At 43.6% G+C, this 20,814-nt stretch overlaps 1 protein-coding gene across 2 annotated transcripts in view; it reads left to right on the forward strand.

The window, feature by feature from the left end:
* LOC103616865 (protein argonaute-3) overlaps nt 1-20,380 on the forward strand; it is a 73,630-nt gene extending 53,250 nt beyond the window's left edge. For both annotated transcript variants that reach the window (XM_017736156.1, XM_008635111.2), the window contains exons 6-18: nt 1,295-1,382; nt 1,513-1,660; nt 1,968-2,087; nt 2,564-2,686; nt 2,858-2,991; nt 3,417-3,601; nt 3,879-4,038; nt 4,686-4,776; nt 5,581-5,775; nt 6,111-6,245; nt 6,813-6,914; nt 7,841-8,040; nt 9,060-20,380. In XM_017736156.1, coding sequence (XP_017591645.1) covers nt 1,295-1,382; nt 1,513-1,660; nt 1,968-2,087; nt 2,564-2,686; nt 2,858-2,991; nt 3,417-3,601; nt 3,879-4,038; nt 4,686-4,776; nt 5,581-5,775; nt 6,111-6,245; nt 6,813-6,914; nt 7,841-8,040; nt 9,060-9,168 — 1,790 coding nt within the window. In that variant the 3' untranslated portion in view covers nt 9,169-20,380. The remainder of the gene's footprint in view (nt 1-1,294; nt 1,383-1,512; nt 1,661-1,967; nt 2,088-2,563; nt 2,687-2,857; nt 2,992-3,416; nt 3,602-3,878; nt 4,039-4,685; nt 4,777-5,580; nt 5,776-6,110; nt 6,246-6,812; nt 6,915-7,840; nt 8,041-9,059) is intronic.
* Nucleotides 20,381-20,814: the final 434 nt, after the last annotated feature.

A 20,814-nucleotide genomic window follows, 5' to 3' on the forward strand; every position in this document is an offset into this window, starting at 1 on the left:
TAGTCAGAAAATACTGAAAGTTACCCCTTTGCTGCTGTAGGGTGTGGGAACTCCAGCCAGGATGTGACCCCGTACAGCAAAACAAGCCATGCATTAGAGCTGGCTGTGTGCGAGCAGCACTGGGGGAGGGCACTGCCTTGGTAGTGTCACAGCAGAGTAATGACAGAGCAGGGAATGAGTTCCAGATATCTCTGTGTTCATCAGCCCTTGTCTGTGGTCACAGTGCCCCATAGTTTCTCTTCTCTATTTTCTCTTAATGCCGTATCAGGGCAGTGGTGGTTTATTTTTGACTGTGCCATCCTCTGAGTTCTTCATGCAATTAGTGTTGTCAGGGAGCAAGGAGGTACAGTCAGTGCTTCTTTGTGGTGTCTGTGTCCGCAGTAAACTAAACACAGTCTGGTGTCTGGTACCTGGGGACCTGATTTTGGGTGGGTGTTCAGTCAGTGGTCCCCAATCCACATGAGCCTCAACAAGATGAGCCATCCAACTGGTCTCTCAAGGGCCTTTACTTCTAGACTTCACTAATACTAGACTTTACTACTGTAGATGAATCCTTTGAGTACCCAGGCTCTGTTTTTAGCTGTATTCTGTCCCATGGGGCTGGGGAAAGACAGCAGTGTGTGAATGCTGTGCAGCCCTCGTGTGATAAGCTCAGTGCTCCCAGCAGATGTTGAGGCTGCTCTGTGTGAACAGCACAGTGTGTGCACAGTCACAGCAACAGCCCCCAGAGCCTCTTGGAGCTGCCACTGTCATGATTATCGTGGGCAGAGATAAGTCTGGAGAGGCTCTGGTGTGTAGGCTGTGTGCTTTGAGACGAGATGCTCAAAATGCAAAGTTAAACTTGGTCAGTGAAATTAAAGAAAATTACAGGCTGAATGTGGACACAAAGCTGGGGGGAAAGACGATAAAGTAGAAACCTGTTTTTGTCTTTTTAATTTCAGTTACATTGGAACTGATAGTTTGGAGAGATGTACAAGATTAAGGATGAGAACAAGTGGATATGGTGAAAACAGCTCTCTGAGTTCAGTCAATGCTTTTTAAATGAAACTGCTACAGAAAATTCAGAAGACACTGAATATTCTAAATATTCTAAATATTTCTTTCTGAGGATAGTAATCAGGATTAGTCAGAACTCAAATTATAATGAAAGTAAAAATGTATAGAGAGTAATAATTTCTTATGTTTGTGCTATTTGATGCTGACCCCAAAGCTGTTATGCTCATTTGAAACCTTGTGTCTCCTGTGTACATTTTTGTGTAGTTATGGCATCAGTTTTTTTGATGCTTTTATGCAGGTCTAAAGGTAGAAGTGACTCACTGTGGGACAATGAGAAGGAAGTACCGTGTCTGTAACGTAACGAGACGGCCTGCAAGTCATCAAACGTAAGAGGCTTTTTGTCAGAGCATGAAATGTGTGATAGTTTCACACTGAGTAACAGGACCTGATATTTCATTAATTTTGGGATGATGGTATTCGACAACTAATATTTTACTAAAATGTCTGTCTTTTCAGCTTTCCTTTACAACTAGAAAATGGCCAGACTGTGGAGAGGACAGTAGCACAGTATTTCAGAGAGAAATACAACCTCCAGCTGAAATACCCTCACCTTCCTTGTCTGCAAGTAGGACAGGAACAAAAACACACCTACCTGCCTTTAGAAGTAAGAGCCTTACTCTAATAGATCAGCTGGGTTTGGGTGGGTTCTATCAGTTTGCAAAACATTAAGAATCGATGCTCTTTGCAATACAAGTGTGTTTACAGGTTTACATGTTCATCACTCTTGAATTTTCCTAAAGACTGTCTGCAACCCAAAGGGCTTTAAAGTTTAGAACTATGAGAAAGAACAGGCAGTTGCTTAAACATGTTGGGGTTGTGGTTTATAGTGACAGCATAGTATTGTGTGTGTACAGTTGTGGTGCAATCTGAGTGCTTCTGGTGTGAGTTAATGCTTCTGGTTTCCCCTGCAGGTGTGTAACATCGTGGCTGGCCAGAGGTGCATCAAGAAGCTGACAGACAATCAGACATCGACCATGATAAAAGCAACAGCCAGGTCTGCCCCAGACAGGCAGGAGGAGATCAGCAGACTGGTGAGTGCCCCACTCCCAGCTCGGTGGGACACTGCTCAGAGTGACACTGGGCTGGATTACATCCGTGCAAAACTTCCTAGTCTTTTCATTCCTCCTCGTCCTTTAACTTAACAGATTTTAACTACTTTTTTTAATAGGATTTATTTAAAATGGCCTGCAACGATAGCTTGAGTCTAGTACAGGCTCTTGCATTCTCATCTCTACGCTTAATTTACTGTGAGGAAACAAAATGGTTTTGAATGAACAAACTGAAAATGAGCACTTGGGTAATGAAGGGAGCAGAAACCATCTCATCCAATATATCTCATGGCAGTAATTGTTTTCACTGGGGATGGGTTGACAGTATTGAGCAATTAAATCTGAGCCTTTTTCAATGAAATTGCTGTAAGAACACTTCTGCAATGTTCCTGTTAGCCTATTGTTTGTTATATGGGTTATAATCAGATACTTCTGTAACATGGAAAAATCTCTCCTAGGTGAGAAGCGCAAATTATGATGCAGATCCATTTGTCCAAGAGTTCCAGTTCAAAGTGAGGGATGAGATGGCCCATGTGACGGGGCGTGTGCTCCCAGCCCCGATGCTGCAGTACGGAGGACGGGTGAGGCTTTGGCTTTTCCTCTGGTTTCCATTTTGAGGAGAGATTTCATGTACACCTTGACTCTTCAGGGATCAGACTTTGAATAATAAACTCTTGTTATCGTGAAACTGCAAATAGCACTAGCTGCTTCTTTTTCAGTCACTTGAGTGTCTGTTGCTTTTGTTTCCCCAGAATCGAACCGTGGCAACACCAAGTCACGGTGTGTGGGACATGCGAGGGAAGCAGTTCCACACTGGGGTGGAGATCAAGATGTGGGCCATAGCTTGCTTTGCAACACAGAGACAGTGCAGAGAAGAAATTCTGAAGTAAGGCATGTCGTGGTTCAGGCTTTGGACTGTTCTCTTAATGGAGTGAAACATGAATTTAGGATTACAATGAGCATTTTACCTGAGTTTAATGTGAGATGTTAGGGAGAGAATCCAGGCTGGTTTGCTTCTGTGCTGGAAGCTACAGTCAAAACACTGTACTGGGTACACTGTGGGGTGTTTCTCCTGTGACATTACTGTATTTAGTCCCTTCTGGCATCTTGAACAAAGTATTGAAGGTGTCTAGACTATTTTTTAGCCCATGTGGTGTTTCACAGCTTTACAGCCTGCACATAATAAAAGTTTTTTAAATGCTGCTTTAGAAGCTATTTAGAATCATTCTCCTTTGATGGTCCTGTCCCTTTGTGCTTTGGTTATTGTGTACTGTTGCTACTGCAAAAATCATAAAATTTCCTCATCTTCAGGGGTTTCACAGACCAGCTGCGCAAGATCTCCAAGGACGCCGGGATGCCGATCCAGGGCCAGCCCTGCTTCTGCAAGTACGCCCAGGGTGCAGACAGCGTGGAGCCCATGTTCCGACACCTCAAGAACACCTATTCAGGGCTTCAGCTCATCATTGTCATCCTGCCAGGGAAGACACCTGTGTATGGTAAGGGCACACCTCTGTCTTTACCTGCTCGGTCAGGTATCATTTAGAGAAATCTGTTGCCTGGCATATGTTAAAAATTACTCAGAACCATCCTTTAGGCATTAGAAACCGCTGTTTGTGTCTGAAGATAACTTGGAAGCAGGTCCGAGTATGCAGATAAGTTAGAAGTTACTGCAGAGTATGTACACTGAAATACTGTGACTTATCCAAGGTCAAAATGCAGCAGTAACTGCAAATGGACTCAAGTTGTCTCCTTGTTGTCTCCTTTGCTTCCCAGCGGAGGTGAAGCGTGTGGGAGATACACTGTTAGGAATGGCCACACAGTGTGTTCAGGTCAAGAACGTCATTAAAACATCTCCACAGACCCTCTCAAATCTGTGCCTGAAGATTAATGTTAAACTAGGAGGAATCAACAACATCCTTGTACCTCATCAACGGTAAGACTCTGGAGACTGCATTGGGTTTTCTTTTAACAGATGTGGTTACGTTTGCTACTTAGCACCCAAAATTTAAACGCGGCCAAGTTTTAAGTTAAAATATTCTTCTGATACTAGTACAGGATGTTTGAGGTAGAATTAAGTTCCTTCGAGCACAGGCTCAGAGTGGTGGTTGGACTGTGCATTAGATCTTCAGCCAAGATTCTTGTCAAATGTTTGATCAGTATCAAAGTTGAAATATGGGACAGTGGTGTGGGGAAGAATATTTTAAAGGCAGTGTAAGACCATCCTGCTGCTCAAGTCCTGGAGAACAGTATAATGTGTATGCTGCTGCTGTAGTTCAGTGGTGCTTGGGGGATCCCCAGGCTCACATCGGAGCTCTGAAGCCCCCAGCTGTGCCATTCCACTGGAGCCCCGGGGCTGCTCCCCACCAGAATCATGCCCCACTTCTGGCAGTGTGTTTGCAGCATGTTTTGGACTCTGCTGGGGAGGGTTCCAAGTTCACCTCTTGCTCACAAAGATCCCATTGTTGAGCCTTGGCCCGGGTACCTGATAAGGCTGAGACAGAAACAACCCCCACGGTGAGCGATGACCTTGTGGCAGCTCTTCAGCTATGAGTGTGACTTAGCACTTTTTTCTTTTTGAAGACCTTCTGTGTTCCAGCAGCCAGTGATCTTTTTGGGAGCTGATGTCACTCACCCTCCAGCTGGAGATGGAAAGAAGCCTTCCATTGCTGCTGTAAGTTTTATTAAATTTACATGGGCTTTTTTTCATCTTGGGTAAATGTTAGAATAGTAAATGCAACTCGTGGACTATGTCTGTATCAAGTATCTTTTGGGGCTTATGCCCGTTCTTTGTACACGTTCCAAATGATATTAAAAATCACGTATTTAAAAGAAAAAATCTGCTTGATACTTCAGACTGGTTTCTTAGCTCTTTAATTTTTAAATGAAGGTAAAATGGCATTGTTAAATAATATATTTCTGCAGAAATATTCTCCAGGAAATAACACAGCTTGGTGATGTTAGCCAATAACACTTTTTTGTCTTTTTAAAGGAGAAAAGTGTAATTAAAGGCCTGGTTTGGCAGAAATGTTTTTGATATTTCTTACCGTTTGTGTTGGTACAGTCCAGGAACGCAAGGTGGTCGTTGGAGGCTTGGTCAGTCCTCTCCTACTTCTTCCCCTTGGTATTTTAGTTGATCATTGATTGCAGTTATGGAAACTGCATCTGTGTTTAAAATAACTAAGGGAAGCTGAGGTTTTTGTCTGTGTAAAAGGTGAGAAAACATCACAGAAAAATATCTGTCTGGGTTATAAAACTGTGCCTTAGTGAGAAGCCAAATTCTGCAGGTGCATTTCAGGATGCTTCTCAGGGGGCAAAAGGTGTTAAACCCGTACCAAGTACGAGTTCCTGTTGAAAGTGTTACTCTGGTTGTTGTTTAGCACAAGCATCTTGTACTTGCCACTCTTGGCTTTTTTGCTTTTAATTGTTTTGGTATAGATTTGAGCTTGAAGCCTTCCCTGCTGCACTCTCCCCCCAGGTTGTAGGCAGCATGGATGCTCATCCCAGCCGGTACTGTGCCACGGTGAGGGTCCAGCGGCCCCGGCAGGAGATCATCCAGGACCTGGCCTCCATGGTCAGGGAGCTGCTCATCCAGTTCTACAAATCAACACGGTTCAAGCCCACTCGTATCATCTTCTACAGGGACGGGGTCTCTGAGGGACAGTTCCGACAGGTTGGTTCAGTTGTGAGTTTCTTGAAAGGTTCTGTTACTCCGTAATAGCCCAGGTCTTGTTTAGTACTGTTTGAATTGCTTACATTTACACAAAATAATTGAGACTTTTGAGGAGAGAATTTCTTAATCTTGTTGGGTAACAAGAGTTGCAGCTGCTTTCCTGTCTGGGAAGGAGAAGTCTTCAAATTTGGGAAACCACGTATCTCTAAGTACTTTCTAAGATTACGAGTTGCATGCCAAAGTTGTGCCTACTGTTAACTACACCAAGTTAGTAGGTCTTGTGTGTAGAACACAATGGAAGGAAAACCTAAACTCCTCTGTTCTTGTGCTTGTAGGTTTTGTATTATGAGCTGCTGGCCATTAGAGAAGCCTGCATCAGTTTGGAGAAGGATTACCAGCCTGGAATAACCTACATTGTGGTGCAGAAGCGACATCATACGCGGCTGTTCTGTGCTGACAGAACAGAAAGGGTAATCACTGCCCTCTGAGGAGCCTTTTGGGAAAGCTTTGTGTCGATCTTTTAGGCTGCTGGAGAAAATATTAGCGTGGGCTTCTGTCCATCTGGTTGTCTGTGCATGCAGGGAAGTGTTGATTTGATAAAATGGTGCCACAAATTGAAAAATCATTGGCCTTAAGTATGTTAAAAACCCCCACAACATCACATTGGAGCTGAAGTCCATGTGACTACTCAGGACCAATCTCCAGCAGCTGTAATAGAAGAAAGTACAAAATGGTGGAACCTTTTTTCTGAGTCCAAACCAAACGGGAGCTGGCAGTTCTAAATACAAATGTCTGTGCAGCTCTTCAGTCTGAGCTGGAAAGTTCTGATGTGCTGGAGGTGCAGTGTTGTGTAAGGTGCTGGAGAGCCTTCCAGTGTCCTTGTCAAACCTCCAAGGCTGATGTAGTGGCACATTCCAAACAGTCCTGTGGCACTTCATGTGCCGAAACCTTGCCAGTGGTGAATAGAAACTTGTATTTTTCATTACAGTTGAGCTGTATAAACAGCTGAGGCCACACTTAACAAACCTCTTCTCTAGGTTGGACGAAGTGGCAATATTCCAGCTGGGACAACTGTAGATACTGACATTACACACCCCTACGAGTTTGATTTTTACCTCTGTAGCCATGCTGGAATACAGGTACGGTTACTTTGTGTAAGTAAATGTGAATTTAGAACATGGTTTTTTTCTCCTTTTTGTGACACCTGTTTACAAATAGTTATTTAGGCAGGAAATGTTCTTTTAGCTCAGTTTTATCTGAGATAAAACATTATTGTGGGACCTAGAGTATGATTTGCTTAAGAGGTGGTCTCTGCTGCACCTTTGAACTTGCACTGATGGTAAGTGATGCTTTTTAAAGTTTATATTGAAGAGTTCACTTTATTTCGTAACATTGTTATTTCTGAAAAAAAAAATCTTTCTACTTGTGTCAGGCTATTGCTTAAAATGTAAAGAAAAAATTTGCTCTTCAAATTTTTGTCATGTGAGTCTGACCACATTGTCATCAGTTTTGTTTAGGTTGGCTGGGCATGACTTGTCCAGTTTTGAATCATTTCAATGGGTTTTTTGTCAACCTTTACACTGTGTCTGAGCAAGCTGGGTTTTGGCCCCTTGGAAAAAAAATTGTATTGAAGTTGAAGCAGGCCAATTCAGATGCACTGTAAGATTTAACTTGAGTTTCTAGTGTTCATACTTGCAGTTAGGGTGCTCAGGAACTGGAGGGATGTAAAAGCACCAGTTATTTCTCTGGGAAATGTGTCTCTGAGTTTATTTGAAGGTAGGTAAAAGGTGCTGTAATCATGGTTTAGTCATGTTGGGAGCAGATGTTGATCACTGAGGGTTATGTAGAAGTGGTTTTTTTCCTAGCAAGAATATTTAGAGCAATATAATCATGTATATATTAGGCTTATTCATCTTAAAATACATTTAGGCCTGACATAAAACTGAACTCGTTTGGCTGCTGTTACATAGAAGTTCACACTAGGTAGCCTGGCCCTTTCTGAACGTCAAAACCTGACTTGTTGATGGAAACCCAGAGAATTGACCCTCCGTGCCCATCTCTGCAGGGAACCAGCCGTCCCTCCCACTACCACGTCCTGTGGGATGACAACTGTTTCACAGCAGACGAGCTGCAGCTGCTGACGTACCAGCTGTGCCACACGTACGTGCGCTGCACCCGCTCTGTCTCCATCCCCGCGCCCGCCTACTACGCTCACCTGGTGGCATTCAGAGCACGCTACCACCTCGTGGACAAGGAACACGACAGGTAAATCACAGGGTGTGCTCAGGGTTTAGTCTCCACTGCTCTCCTTCACTGTCAGGCCTAAAGCCGTCTGACTACGGGTGATTCCTGCCGGTCTTGCACTTAGTTTTTGTTACCTCTAGGACTGATGTTAAGATCATCACTCCTGGCAGCTGCTGCTCTACATCAGACCAGAGTGGGTTGGTGGATTCTACTGAATAACACTCAGATTAAAAGAATTCAGTTTACTGAAGTATTTTGTTACAACTTTGACATGGTCTGAAGGAATCAAGCCACGGATTTAATTTTTTTGCTTTGGGATCAGAGTAGTCATGAATGAACCAAATGTTAAGTGCTTCCACTTACCTAACTCTGTACGTCAGAAATATTTTATAACCTTCAAGCCATCAATGTATTTATAACAGGCTTATTTTTAGATGAGCAAGCTGAGCCATAGAAGAGATCTGTCAAAAGCTTCAAGGTTGCTGGGTGAATACAAGAGTTGATATTACTCAGTGTCCAGTTCTGTCACTGGTGCTGTGTTGGTAAAAGGTCTTGAAAGTCAGTCCTATGGCTAGCAGCTGAGGGGGCTCAGACTGGAGAAAAGGAGACTCAGGTGGAACCTTAACCCTCTCAGTCTCTACAACTCCCTGACAGGAGGGGGCAGCCAGGGGAGGTTGGGCTCTGCTTCCAGGGAACAAGGGACAGGTTAAGGGGGAACGGCCTCAAGCTGTGCCGGGGGAGGGTCAGGTTGGACATCAGGAGGAATTTCTCCATGGAAAGGGTGGTCAAGCCTTGGAAGGGGCTGCCCAGGGAGGTGGTGGAGTCCCCATACTTGCAGGTGTTCAAGGAATAACTGGACATGGCACTCAGTGCTCTGGGTTGGGAGATGAGGTTGGGATCGGTCACAGGTTGGACTCAATCTTAGAGGTCATTTCCAACCTCAGTGATTCTGTGATTCTGTCGAAGAGATGCGAAAGCAGCTTTTTGATCCGAATTAATACAATTTACAGCCCTGCCTGTCTCTCCCTCGTTCCCTGCAGTGCTGAAGGGAGCCACGTGTCAGGACAGAGCAACGGGCGAGACCCGCAGGCCCTGGCGAAGGCTGTACAGATTCACCAAGACACCTTACGCACGATGTACTTCGCTTAAGTCAATGACCCGGGAGACACTCACGGAGAGGAGAACTGAGAACTTAAGCCACATACAATGTATGTTTCCAGGGGGTTGGTTTAGGGGCTGTGCCTCCCATCGTGCTGGAGCTGACGCTGTGCAGGGGCGAGAGGCTCACCCTTAAATTGACACGAGGAAGATTGTTTACTTCATCCAGGAACACAGCACTATTATGCAATATGAAACCAGCCAACTGCTTTTTTGGGGCGGGCTCCCGTGGGAAGCACCGCCATCATTTTTTTTTAATTATTATTTCTCGTAGTTTAACCCTCTTCTGCCTTTACCTCAAGTTGCTCGGCAGCACAACTATTGTTGCAAAAAAAAAAAAAAATAGTAATAATAAACTAAAATCTGTTGTGTAATTTAAAACAAAAAACAAACCACCTTTTAGGAACAATCACAGTGATTGTTTGGAGGAGGGAAGTGTGCAAAAAAGAAAATAATTAAGTTTTTAACCCCCGTGCATTGAGGAATCTTTCTCTCAGTATTGCCATCGAGCATTCGAATGTGAACATATCCAAGTGCATTGGAATGTACAGCACTAGCTAGGAAACAGTGAGGGGGGGAAGATGTTTTGCACACTAATCCAATAATTTGAACCTAATTTAGCCAATGGCTGCCTTTGTGTCTTTTCTCACAGCTTTGGAGTTCTCAGCTCCAAGAGTTCCCTTTCAAAAGCAATCCAAGAAGCTCGTGGTTCATGTGCAGGCAGTAGTGACCCAACTCTTCTTGCTCCCTGGGGGAATTTACTAAAGCTGCTGTTTTACCTAGTCCAAAAGTTTCAATTTTTTCCTATCTGGCATGTCAAATCTGTTGAAGCTTCACGTGAGATCCGATGTCCCAGGTTTTCTGGGATGACATACAGTAACCACCAGAACTGAAACTTTAGAGCTAAGGTCTTTTTGGAAAAAAAAGAAACCTGCTACTTTACTTGCTGCCTCTCACACCTTAATGTGATTCATATGTATGTGTGTTTGAAGTTTAGCTTCCTTTTGTTTCTTTTGTATTTATTAGAGTAATAATAATGCTTTAATTTAATTATTACAGAACATATGGTCAACATCAACTTTTATTTTTTAGAAATGTAATCATGTTTATTTTTTAAAAAAACTGACAACTTGTTTTGCTATCTTTTAGTGCAATAAGCATTCTAAAGAAAAACTGTGTCCATTGAGCTGTACTGAAGCAGTGTCTGTACCACAGACCGTGGGAGAATGGACACCTCCAGGATTTTAAAAGGACAAAGTAAAAGCCTTAATTTTGAAAGGAAAGTTTTATAGTCAGAAGGAATCTTGAATTTTCCTTTTTTAAATCAAAAAAAAATATACAAAAATGCTTCTAGACTTCTGCAAGCTTTACTTGTCACTGCAGTCTTTTGATTTAACAAAGGAATTGGCCTTATTTTTGGCTTTGAAATGTGGAGCATATTTGAATTAAATGGAAAGGGTTTTGTATTAAGATCTCAGTTTTTACATGCTTAGTTAAACCTATTTGACATCAGTAAAATGTCTGGAATTAATAAAAGTTTTTAGGCTTTTTTCCTCTTTGATAGTGACTTTCCTTTTAAAATTAAGTTATTGGTAACTTCATTTCACTTTGCAAATAAAGAGGGCTGGGATAGTTCTAACATGTTAAATCACTGAAATGTGAAACAAACCAATGGGACTCTTTCATTCCACTTAAAACCAATGTTTAAGATGTCAGAGACGAGCGTTTATTCAACAAGGGGACTGGGGAGTTTTGCACTTTGTAAACTCGTGAACTGCATTTTTGACTGTTTTTATTTGCACTGGTTCATAGTATATTTACTGCAGCTGTTTGTATGGGCATTGCTGTGATCCCAGCCCTCCCGACCTCCACCTGCTCTCACATGAAAACCTGGTTGGTCTAAGTAGCTTCTCTCCTCGTTCTCACCAAATCCGCTGTTTGCCAATATACTGTATTTTGAGCCTAAAATCTGAGCCCATTTTGCTTCACCAGGCATGAACCCTCTTTTTTCTGCCAGGAAACCAAGTACTGTATTTTGTGCGTTTGTATATTGTATGGAAATGTCCGTAGTGCTGTTGGCAACACTGTCTGCAAGAGCTTTACTAACAGCTGGTGTAGATACCTAACTTATCTCTCAAAATCAAGGACAATAATGTAAAGAGACTAACTTGGCAAAGCTAAAATTGCACTGGAAACAGTGGTGGAGATGGGCGTGGCTGGGGGTGCTCAGAGGGGGTGGGGGGTGGCTGGGGGGCTCTGCAGTCCCCGAGGCGTTGGGGACCCCCAGAGCCAGGGGGTCCCAACTCGGAGTGCTCTGTCCCTGTGAGTGCCTTTGGACACACCTGGTGCAGGGAGAGGGGTGCAATCGAGTCCTTTGAGCGAGGTGGTTTCTCAGTGAGTCTCTCAGATGTTTTTCCCAGTCTGTGACCTGACACTTTTCTCCTAAAGCTCTCTCAGTAGCAGTGCCGTTTGTAAAATGTTCAGCTTAAGCTTTATACAGAAATTTCTTTTGAAACAGAGAACTTTTTTTAAAAAAATAACTATTTTACAAAGAGTTCTTGTGGACTTCTGGCATTTAGCTGAAAATTCCTTTTTACAAAGCCTTCTAACTCTCCTTTCAAAGCCGCTTCTCATCCTGCCCACGCTCAGTGACTCGGATTTGAGAAGCTTTTTTGCTCGCTACTTTCACCAAAAACTAAAGAAACTTCATTGGCAAAGTGACTTCAGTTGTCAAGGTAACATTGTACCTGGTTTTCATGTGAAGAGTATTTGGAAGTTTTAATCTCTCTTCTTGGTTTTGCAAATATCTACGTCAAGTGCCGATACTTCTTTGTATTACGATATCAAGTTACTGACGTTGTGAGGGCCACACATTTATGATGCTGTAGCTGCTATATTTATTTAAATGGAGATGGACAATTACTGCACTAAGGAATGAGGAGAAAAGCAAGGAATCAAGGTTAGTTAGATATCTTGGTTTTTTTTCAAAAGAGAATTAATGGTGTGAAATATCAAGTGTAACAAAGGGTGCTGTCATTTTAACTGAGATTAAATAGCCAGATATTCTTCTTTTGTTTAAAAACATATATATTTTGATGTTTGCAGTTTGGGGGTGGGGGGTCGGGATAAATGGTACCTCATCTGTGGTGGCAGTTTCCAGTATATTTTCAGAGTATATGGATTTCTTTTATTTTTGTACCTGCTCTCCTTGAAAAAGAAAAAAAAAAATCTCAAATTTTATGTGCTGTTTGAGGAAATCTTGGGTGGCACAGCAGATCCCCCTCTCTGGCTGGGAGCTGGCTGTGGATAGTCCAAAGAGGGATGTGGGCACAGGCTGATGGCTCTCCTTGCTTTGCAGACACTGGCCTCGGGTTTCTGCCTGTGGAGAAAAGCAGTTCCTGTCTCCTCAGACACTGCACCGAGACTTCACTTGTACTGAACAAGTGCCACTAAGTGCTCCCGTGGTGGGCGCAGGGCCAGGAGCAGCCCCAGGGTATCTCTGGCTGTGGGGACAGACCCCAGGGCTGCTGCCCCAGCCCCTTCTCACCCAGCCAGCCCTGCCCAAACCTCCCACCTGGCCACTGCTAGATCCAGAGCTGGAGAGAATCGTAGAATGTTTGTGGTTGAGGCATTAAACTCGCGACATTTGCCAACAGGAGAAGTGACTCCACTGTAAGTCGCCTTTTTCCCTTTCTAGGGACTTGAGCCGTGGCCATTTGACTCAGGATCGCTGTGTCACTGTTCAATGTGTCATCTGGTTACACGTGTCCAAAAGTTATTTTTATAGGATTCATTCTGGTATTCTTTTGGAAGTTTGGCCACAGAAATGTTTTTCAGGAGTAAAATGGGTTTCTGGAAGTTGTCAGTCAAATTATTTCAAGATGCTCTTGGTCCTAAATGATTTTCACTTCTTCATGTACAAATACTTGTCCTATAAAATGCTCAACATGAGATACCATATAGTCTGCTGTAAAAATTCCAGCTACAAATACTGGTTTTCTACTAGTCTTAAAGTTCACTCTGGTGAAATTCCAAGCTCAAGCTTGAGGCTTTTTTTTTTTTTTTCCCTTTTCTTACACTTTCTTCATATCTTGTCCACTTTTGATATTTTCCCTGTTTTGTGAACTGAGGGTTTAGAACCTTAATCAAAGCACTTTTATAACCAAGGAATCAAAAGCTCAGATTATGTATGTTGGACCTGTAAATTCAGTTTTCAAAGGTGGTTGTTTCTAAGTGGCCATCGTGGTCTCTAGTCAGGCTGGGCAGATGCTCTGTCCCTTTCAGTGCTGTGGAGTTTCGTGGCTGCTACTGGCAGGTTGATTGGATCTAGTGAAAAATTCCGTAGGGGTATCAAAGGGAAAGATTTCTGTCAGTCTTTTCTACCCAAAGATGGTACTTTAGGTTGATGCTGCATGTTCAGAATATCATTTTTGGTTTGACACATGTTGAAATCAGACTTAACGTAGCCAATTCACTCCTTGTTTTTGTAAAGTATTGTGGTTAGAGCTTGAGCTCGTTGATGCTTTCTGCTGGTAGAAGATTTTGTACTTTCTGTAGTTGAGGTATGAGCAAGATGGATACAGGATCCTACATTTTACCTCCCAAGCAGAATCTTAAAAATCCTGATCTCCGTGACACTAAAACCCGAATTGTTGTCCCTTGAGTAGGCAAAGGTGCATATGGAGGGGAAGGAATTGTAAGGGAGAGGCGTGCGAGGGAAAATATCAAAGCATTGGTTTGGCAGGAATGAGGGTGTTGGGGAGACTCCATCCACTTTCCATCCTATGTGCCCTGGCCTTTCACGTCCTGTCTGAGGTACCCCCTCACCTGACATGGGTTGTTACCGTAGGGTCCTTTTCAAACAAAGCAGTTCCACTGTTTAAAACTTGGAGTGACTTTTATTTTTTTTTAAGCAAGACAGTCCTCAGAAAGTGCCTTTTTAGAAGATGGTGCTGTAGATTTTTATTTTCCAGTTGTACGTGGCTGCAAATTTAAGATAAATTATTGAAAATGCCAAGTGTTTGATGGTATCTTTTAGGTACTTTCAAGCATCAGCTTCTCTGAGTCAGGACCAAGAATAACCAGGAAGGTGTTTTCCTTTGGAGGGAGAGGCATTGAGGAGCGATCACCAAATTCAGCTGGTAGGCTGGGGTTGGGTTTGGTTAATGTGATTTACCTCTTCATATTGAGGGGGCTGGGGGTTTGGGGTGTGGGAGAAGCCGTGGGGACACGATTGGTGCCGAAAGGAATCCGTAGCTACCAAAGGATGTCTTCTTTTAGGGGAAGCACATTCCCAGAGATGGAGACAAACTGAAAGGTGTCTTAGGAGGGTGTCTTAAGGATGGCCTGGGAGATGGTTGGTCCTCACATGGCTTGTGTGTGTTCAGTATGGATCAGTGGGTCTTCTGATTCCCAGCTGGGAGCTGGATGCCCTGGATGGGAGCAGCTCGGTGGGTAGGCAATGCCACGGAGGGGGTGGGTCCATGGTGAATTTGGTGAGCGTTCCTGCAGTCAGGAAAAGCTGTAGACTAGACTATTAAACACTGCACCTCAGTAACCTTGTAATGCTGCATAAAGTAATAATAATAGCAAAGTTTTGCTTTGATGACACTGTAATGTGCTTGCACATGCCTGCAAAAAACACTTCCCTTTCCTTTGGTATCGGTCTGAGTAGCAGTTATGGGACTTTTCTTTTATGATGAGCCTTGTCCTTTGTTGTGGTGTTTCTGTATATTTATTGGTGGTCTGTGTGCAGCTCATAGGTCTGTGTGTCTGCTCTGTGTGTTGCTTTTAACACTTATTTTTAGGCAGGAGAAGTTTCTGAATGTTTTGGTTTTCTTCTCCAAAGAAAGTTGGCTTAACCAGTCGTGTTTGAGAGGAGACAACCCGCTCGCCATAGGCAAGTGCTTCATTGGTACCTTGTTTCTCTACAACTAAAATGATTTTGTGCATTTTATTACTGTTTATAGTGTTGGGCATTTAAGATGTGAAATAACTTGATGTCAGGATATTTTTGAATATCAGGAGCTTAACCACAGAACTCACTGAATAACTCCAAGTGGTCTCTTTGCAGGAATATGTTCACGTCCAGACTTTTTCTAGTAGTAAGCAGAGCTTCTGGACATCGTCAATGAAATATGTGGGGTTCAGAGTCCCACCACTGGGCAGTGCCCTTGCTGAGTTGCTCACACCTCGTTGTTGAGGGGATGCTGCAGCTCCCTCAGGCACGAGTTGACTCTCTTTGCTCTATAATTTCTTCTGATTCAAGTTCAAGACATGATTCAATGTCTCTTGTAGCTTGTACCAACTTTCTGGTCTTATTACAGTGCCCAATGCCACTGTGTTGGTATTTAAGCTTGCCATGATGTTCAATTATTTTATATTTCCAATTTCTCAGTGTTACTAGGCTGGGGTTTAGAAAGCATTTTTCAGTCTGAATTCTGAGCCAAAACTGTGTCTCCTGACCCTTTTAGTAGTAGCTGTTTCTATCTTTTAGACTAAAAAGGGCCAAAAATCTTGCACCATCAGCTTGCTTGCAGCAATACTCTCTATCTCCTCCCTTGCCTGTCAACCACCTGCTTTGTCTCTCTCCACATTTAGTTCATACTGAACCTGTTGAGCTTTAGAAGGAAGTTGCTGCCTCTTCTTTCTATCAAAGGGAATGAACTTGCACCTGATGAAGCAGTTTTCTGTTGGACACAAATCTCTTGCCTTGCTGTCCATGAGCTGCCACATGCGAGGTTTAATTCCCGTAGAAATGTTTCTGTTGCAGTCATTGGAGGGTGCATGATGGTTTAAGGTATCCAAATTAAATAAGAGCTAACAAACCATTAAAAATAGACATTATTAAAATACTTTAAATTGGAAAAAAACCCAGCAAACTAAAACACCTCAAGGAGCAGCTGCAGATGGACAGGGAGGACCTCCTCAAGGAGCTGGAGAACTTGTGGGACATCAAGATTCTGTGGCTTTTGGAGCAGCTCTGCAAGGGAAAGAATAAAGGTGTGGGAAGAAGCAGCAAGGGCAGACTCAAAGTGACAGAGCCCAGTAGGAGTTATTCAAACTCCTTTAAAAACTATCAGGTGGGAAAATCAAAACAGAATATTGAAGCTAATGAAGAAGCAGCAGAGCCTCCTTTGCCTCCTGTAGCAAATAAAAAAGCAAAACTTGACAGCTGGTGTTTTTCTTCAGTACCTTTCAGTACTTGAAGAGGCCTGTAAGAATGATGGGGGTGAACTTTTAGGGAGGGCCTGTTGCCACAGGATGAGGGGTGATGGTTTTAAACGGAGGGAGGTCGGTTTAAATTAGATTTAAGAAGTCTTTTACAATGTGTGTGATGAAACACTGGCACAGGTTGCCCACAGAAGCTCTCACTGCCCCATCCCTGGAAACATCCAAGGTGTCAGGTTGGACGGGGCTTGGAGCAACCTGGTTTAGAGGTCCCAGGTCACGGCAGCGGAGTTGGACTGGATGAGCTTTAAGAGGTTCCTTCCCAGACCCAGACTGTTCTGTCATCCTGTGATTGCTAATTCAAAAACTAACACATGAGGGAAAAAGCATGTTCCTGTATATTTTTAGGGGTGCCTGTTCTCTTTCTCCAGGACCGTGCTGCGAGCAGGTGGCAGTGCCTGTGACAGCTGCCCCCTGAAATCAAACTGGTTTTATCCAAACCTTGGAATCCCTTACTTGGGTCAAACAGATGCAGCTTCCAGTGGATCCACTGGTTCAGATAGCACCGACCCAAGCAGTTTTGTGAGCAATATGTGATCCTTCTGTACAACACAGAAGCCCTGAGAGATTCCTGGTTGTCCTGAGGTGTGCCTGGCTCCCAGGAACAGAAGCAGGCAGGTGTAGAGGTCATTTTGCTGTAACACTGCAGTTGCTCTGCTCTTACTCAGCTCTTACCTACCTCCCCATTCCCTGACCAGGGTTTCTCTCCCTCCACTGCCTGTATGGAATTAGCCATGTTGAGGATGCTGTGGCTGTGTGGAGCACAGATCAGCTCTGGATGTGAGGGTGGGGGTGGGATGGTGACAAAAGCCTGTATAAACAAAGGACTGGGTAGGAGGTGGGTGGGTGTCAGATGAGCTGTGATCAGCTCAAGCCTTTCAGGGACATTGATGGGCACATCAGACATGAGCTTGGGTGTCCTGAACTGTTTGTGTTGGACTTGAACTCACTGAGAGCAAGTATGTGCCTTTTTCTGACCAGGAACAGAGCTGGAAAAACCTGTATTTGCATTGGTAGGATGGTTAGTATTTTTCTTGAACTGTTTTTAAAGCTCGAAGTCCTTGTTCAGAGTAGAGTTGGTTTTGTGTTGAATTGCTTCATCAAAGTGAGCCCTGAATTATTTGTGAATTAGAACTACCCAGAGAGGAGAAGCTTTTATAATAAGTGGTTTCTGGAGAGTAATGTCATCAAATAAACCTACTTTCTGGTAGACTTGCAATTTTTTAAAATAAAATTTAACCTTGATATGTTTATCTAATGAGAATCATTAATTCTGCCTTTATTTGAATGTTGCCTGTCCAGTGATGTCCTCTCTCTTTACTGTGCTCCTGCAGCTTTCCATACACTCCATTGCCTCTCCCCTCTCCACCCATTTGGAGGTTGCAGGGACATGGGGAATGTTGCCCAGTGAATGTCAGGGAGCAGCGCAAAGCTCTGGCTCAGTGGGAACGTGGAGGTGAGGATTAAATGTCACAGATAAGTTCAAAAAGCAGTTTGCCAGTAGCAAGGGGTGGCGATGTCTGAGAACAGAATCGTGTGGTCACTTGGGTGTGGAAAGAGGAACAATCCCCCATCCTCTGACACCAGGTCCCTGTTGTAGACACTGCACTGTGCAGAAGTAGGCACCTGTGTGCTTAGATGCCAGTTTGGGCTTTAAGCTGCTAAAAAAAGTGGATTTTCAGACCAAAATTGAAGAGCTTTTCCAACAGGTTCTATTTGAAGCTGTTTTGAGATACTGGTGAGTTGTCCAGCCAGGAGCTCTGGAACCAGCTGGCTCTGAAGCAGGTTCCGTTTCTGACCTGGGGGAAACGATTCTGCCTCATTTTTCATCTAGAAGATGTTTGTGAGGATTCACATTACCTTACGAGAGTGAGTTACTGGGTGATCTGAGGGTGAACCATGTTGTGACAGTGGTAGCCTCGTGATACAAACCCGTGCAATTTGCACGTTTGCATCTTCAGTGAATCCAGTTGTTTGGAGCCCATCCCTGCTGGGAGCCGGAGCTCTTCCCTCCCATCCCATTGCAGCTCTTGGGGTCAGTTCCATGTTTGCCATCTTGCTTTCTTTAAACTAATCCATTTGTTGTAAAACAGACGCTCAGAGGGCAAGTTTATTTAAATGAAAGGGGTTTTTTTCATTGCTGAGAATTACACAGGTCTTTCAAACACATTTGGCAGTTGGGAAATTAATGCTGTAACACTATCTAGCAACACAAAAATATGGCTGTATGTTGAGTTTAGGGCCATGCTTGCCCATAAATCATAGATCCACAACCTATTTCAGTACAGGTGTGCAAAAGTTAGCTTTTAAAATAGTTACTAGTAAACTTTCATTTTGCTTACACTTGCAAATCTCTTAAATATCTTCAAAGCCAGTTTCTTTGATAGAAAATACATGTCTTGGTAGGTAGTGTCCACTCAGATGTAGTAGTGAAGTGATGCCCCCTGGAGCAATGCTGAACTTAAAGAATTTTTGGATGTTTTGGATCCTGATGGTGTGCCAGCAGAGTGAAAACTTGAGTATTGCTCCTGAAGTAGTGAGGATAATTGAACACCAACAAAACTTGGTGAGAGGAAGAATGCCAGAGATGGAGTTTGGCTTCTGGCAACTTTGCAGTGCAGAATGGCTTCTTCTGGGTACTCGCTTTTGTGCATCACTTCTCTCCTGTGGCTGTAGTATTTACTTTTTTTTGAACTTGATTTCTGTTTTTCAGTGAAATCTTCTCATTTTTGCAGTTTTCAGTGTTCAATCTCACCTTGAGACAACTACATGTTGTTTTCCTGTAGAAAAACCTGCTTCTAGCTCGTTGTGTTTGGTGTCTGTTTGCAGGCAGGTGTGAAAATCAAGCTGCAGCACAGCAGTGGGGCTGGCAGAGCAAGTTTTGGGTTGGAAATGTTGTTTTTACAGACACTGGTGTACAGATCAGGGTTCCAGGGGAGTGATGACACTTTGGGCTCATAGGGTACAGACCCTTCTGCCTGTTGTTCTTGTCTCCTCCCTTGGTATAAGCAGTTCAGCTCTCCAGGTAGCCTCATGGTGGATAAATAGCACTTGGGGTAGGGAAAAACAGCTGTTCACCTGGCTGGAGGTGTGTGATTGTGGACGAGGACATTGTCTGTCAGCAGGTGTTACTTCAGAGCTTTCACATTAATTGGTAGCGTTTGGTTATGAGCCAATATTAAAGGATTTTTGGAAGAAGGTGGCTCAGGTGGCATTGTGTGTGCCATAAACATCAATGGCCAGTGAGCTGTGTTAATTTTGGAGACTGCTGCAAGCAATGTCACGCAGAGAAATTTTGCATATTTAAGTTGTTTAAAAAAAAAAAATGCTGTTTGGGATTCGTTTTCTGAATAAAATTCTTATAAACCAGTCCAGTGGATTGATCCCCTCCCATGTGTCTGCTCTTTCTCATATGCTGGCAACTGCTCCCCTGTTTTGGTCTCCCATTGCTTCGGCAGGAGCGTGAATGTGTTCCCACCGTGAAGGTCCTGGGGGCTTTCGAAGCAAAAGGGAAATGTTTCAAGAATAAAGTAGAGCTGTGACTTGAGACGTTGCACAAATAGATTGTAGATGGATGGCAAACAAACTGGTAAAAGCCTTTATTTTTACTTAACCATCTTGACCATGTGTGCCTCTTTGTACCGTGGGCTGCAGCCGTGCGGGGTGGGAGGGAACGTGTCGGTGTTTGAGATGTACTTGCTAAGCAGAAGCCGTGTCCTCTGCCCCTTCTCCCTTTCCAGACAAATTGTTCTTGCCAAAATTTTCTACCTGTTGCAAGAGTTGCTTTCCTTCCAGCACAGTAAAATGTCGACTTCTTTCACTGTTCCTTCCCTCTCGTAGGCATCTGTAACCTCTGTACGACTGTGTATAGGACACAGCAGTCATCGATCTCTGCTGGCTATAGATACCATCAACTTGAGTGTATTGTAAACGAACTGTATTCATTTGAAAAATAAATTTTTTTTGAAATGCACATGTGTGATACTTTATTTGTACTTGCATCATTTTGATTTATTCCCAAAGCAAGGAGCAGATGGAGGTGTTGGTCTGGGTCCTGGGATGCGAAGGGAGGCACCAGGCACATCCAAGGAGCGAAAACCATTTACTTTCGATCTTTTTTAAAATTTTATTTTAATGCCATTTAAATAATTTTAAAAAAAAAGGCAAGAGCTTGCTGCAGTGCCCACAGCCGTCCTGGGGCAGGATGGCTGCTGTGGAAATGGGAAAGGGCTCTGGAAGTGGACACCCCCGGCTCCCTCCTGCTTTCTGGGTCATTTTGTGGGATTTTTTTAAACAATATTATTTGTCCCTGATTTGGGCGCTGCTTTGCTGCTGTTTGCGGTGTCCCTGACACCGCTACCCGCCCAAGAGCCGCCGACGCACCCGCCCGGGCAGCCGGGCAGCGGC

The sequence above is a fragment of the Corvus brachyrhynchos genome, unplaced genomic scaffold (genome assembly GCF_000691975.1).
Source record: "Corvus brachyrhynchos isolate BGI_N302 unplaced genomic scaffold, ASM69197v1 scaffold65, whole genome shotgun sequence".
In the NCBI taxonomy this organism is placed as follows: Eukaryota; Metazoa; Chordata; class Aves; order Passeriformes; family Corvidae; genus Corvus; species Corvus brachyrhynchos.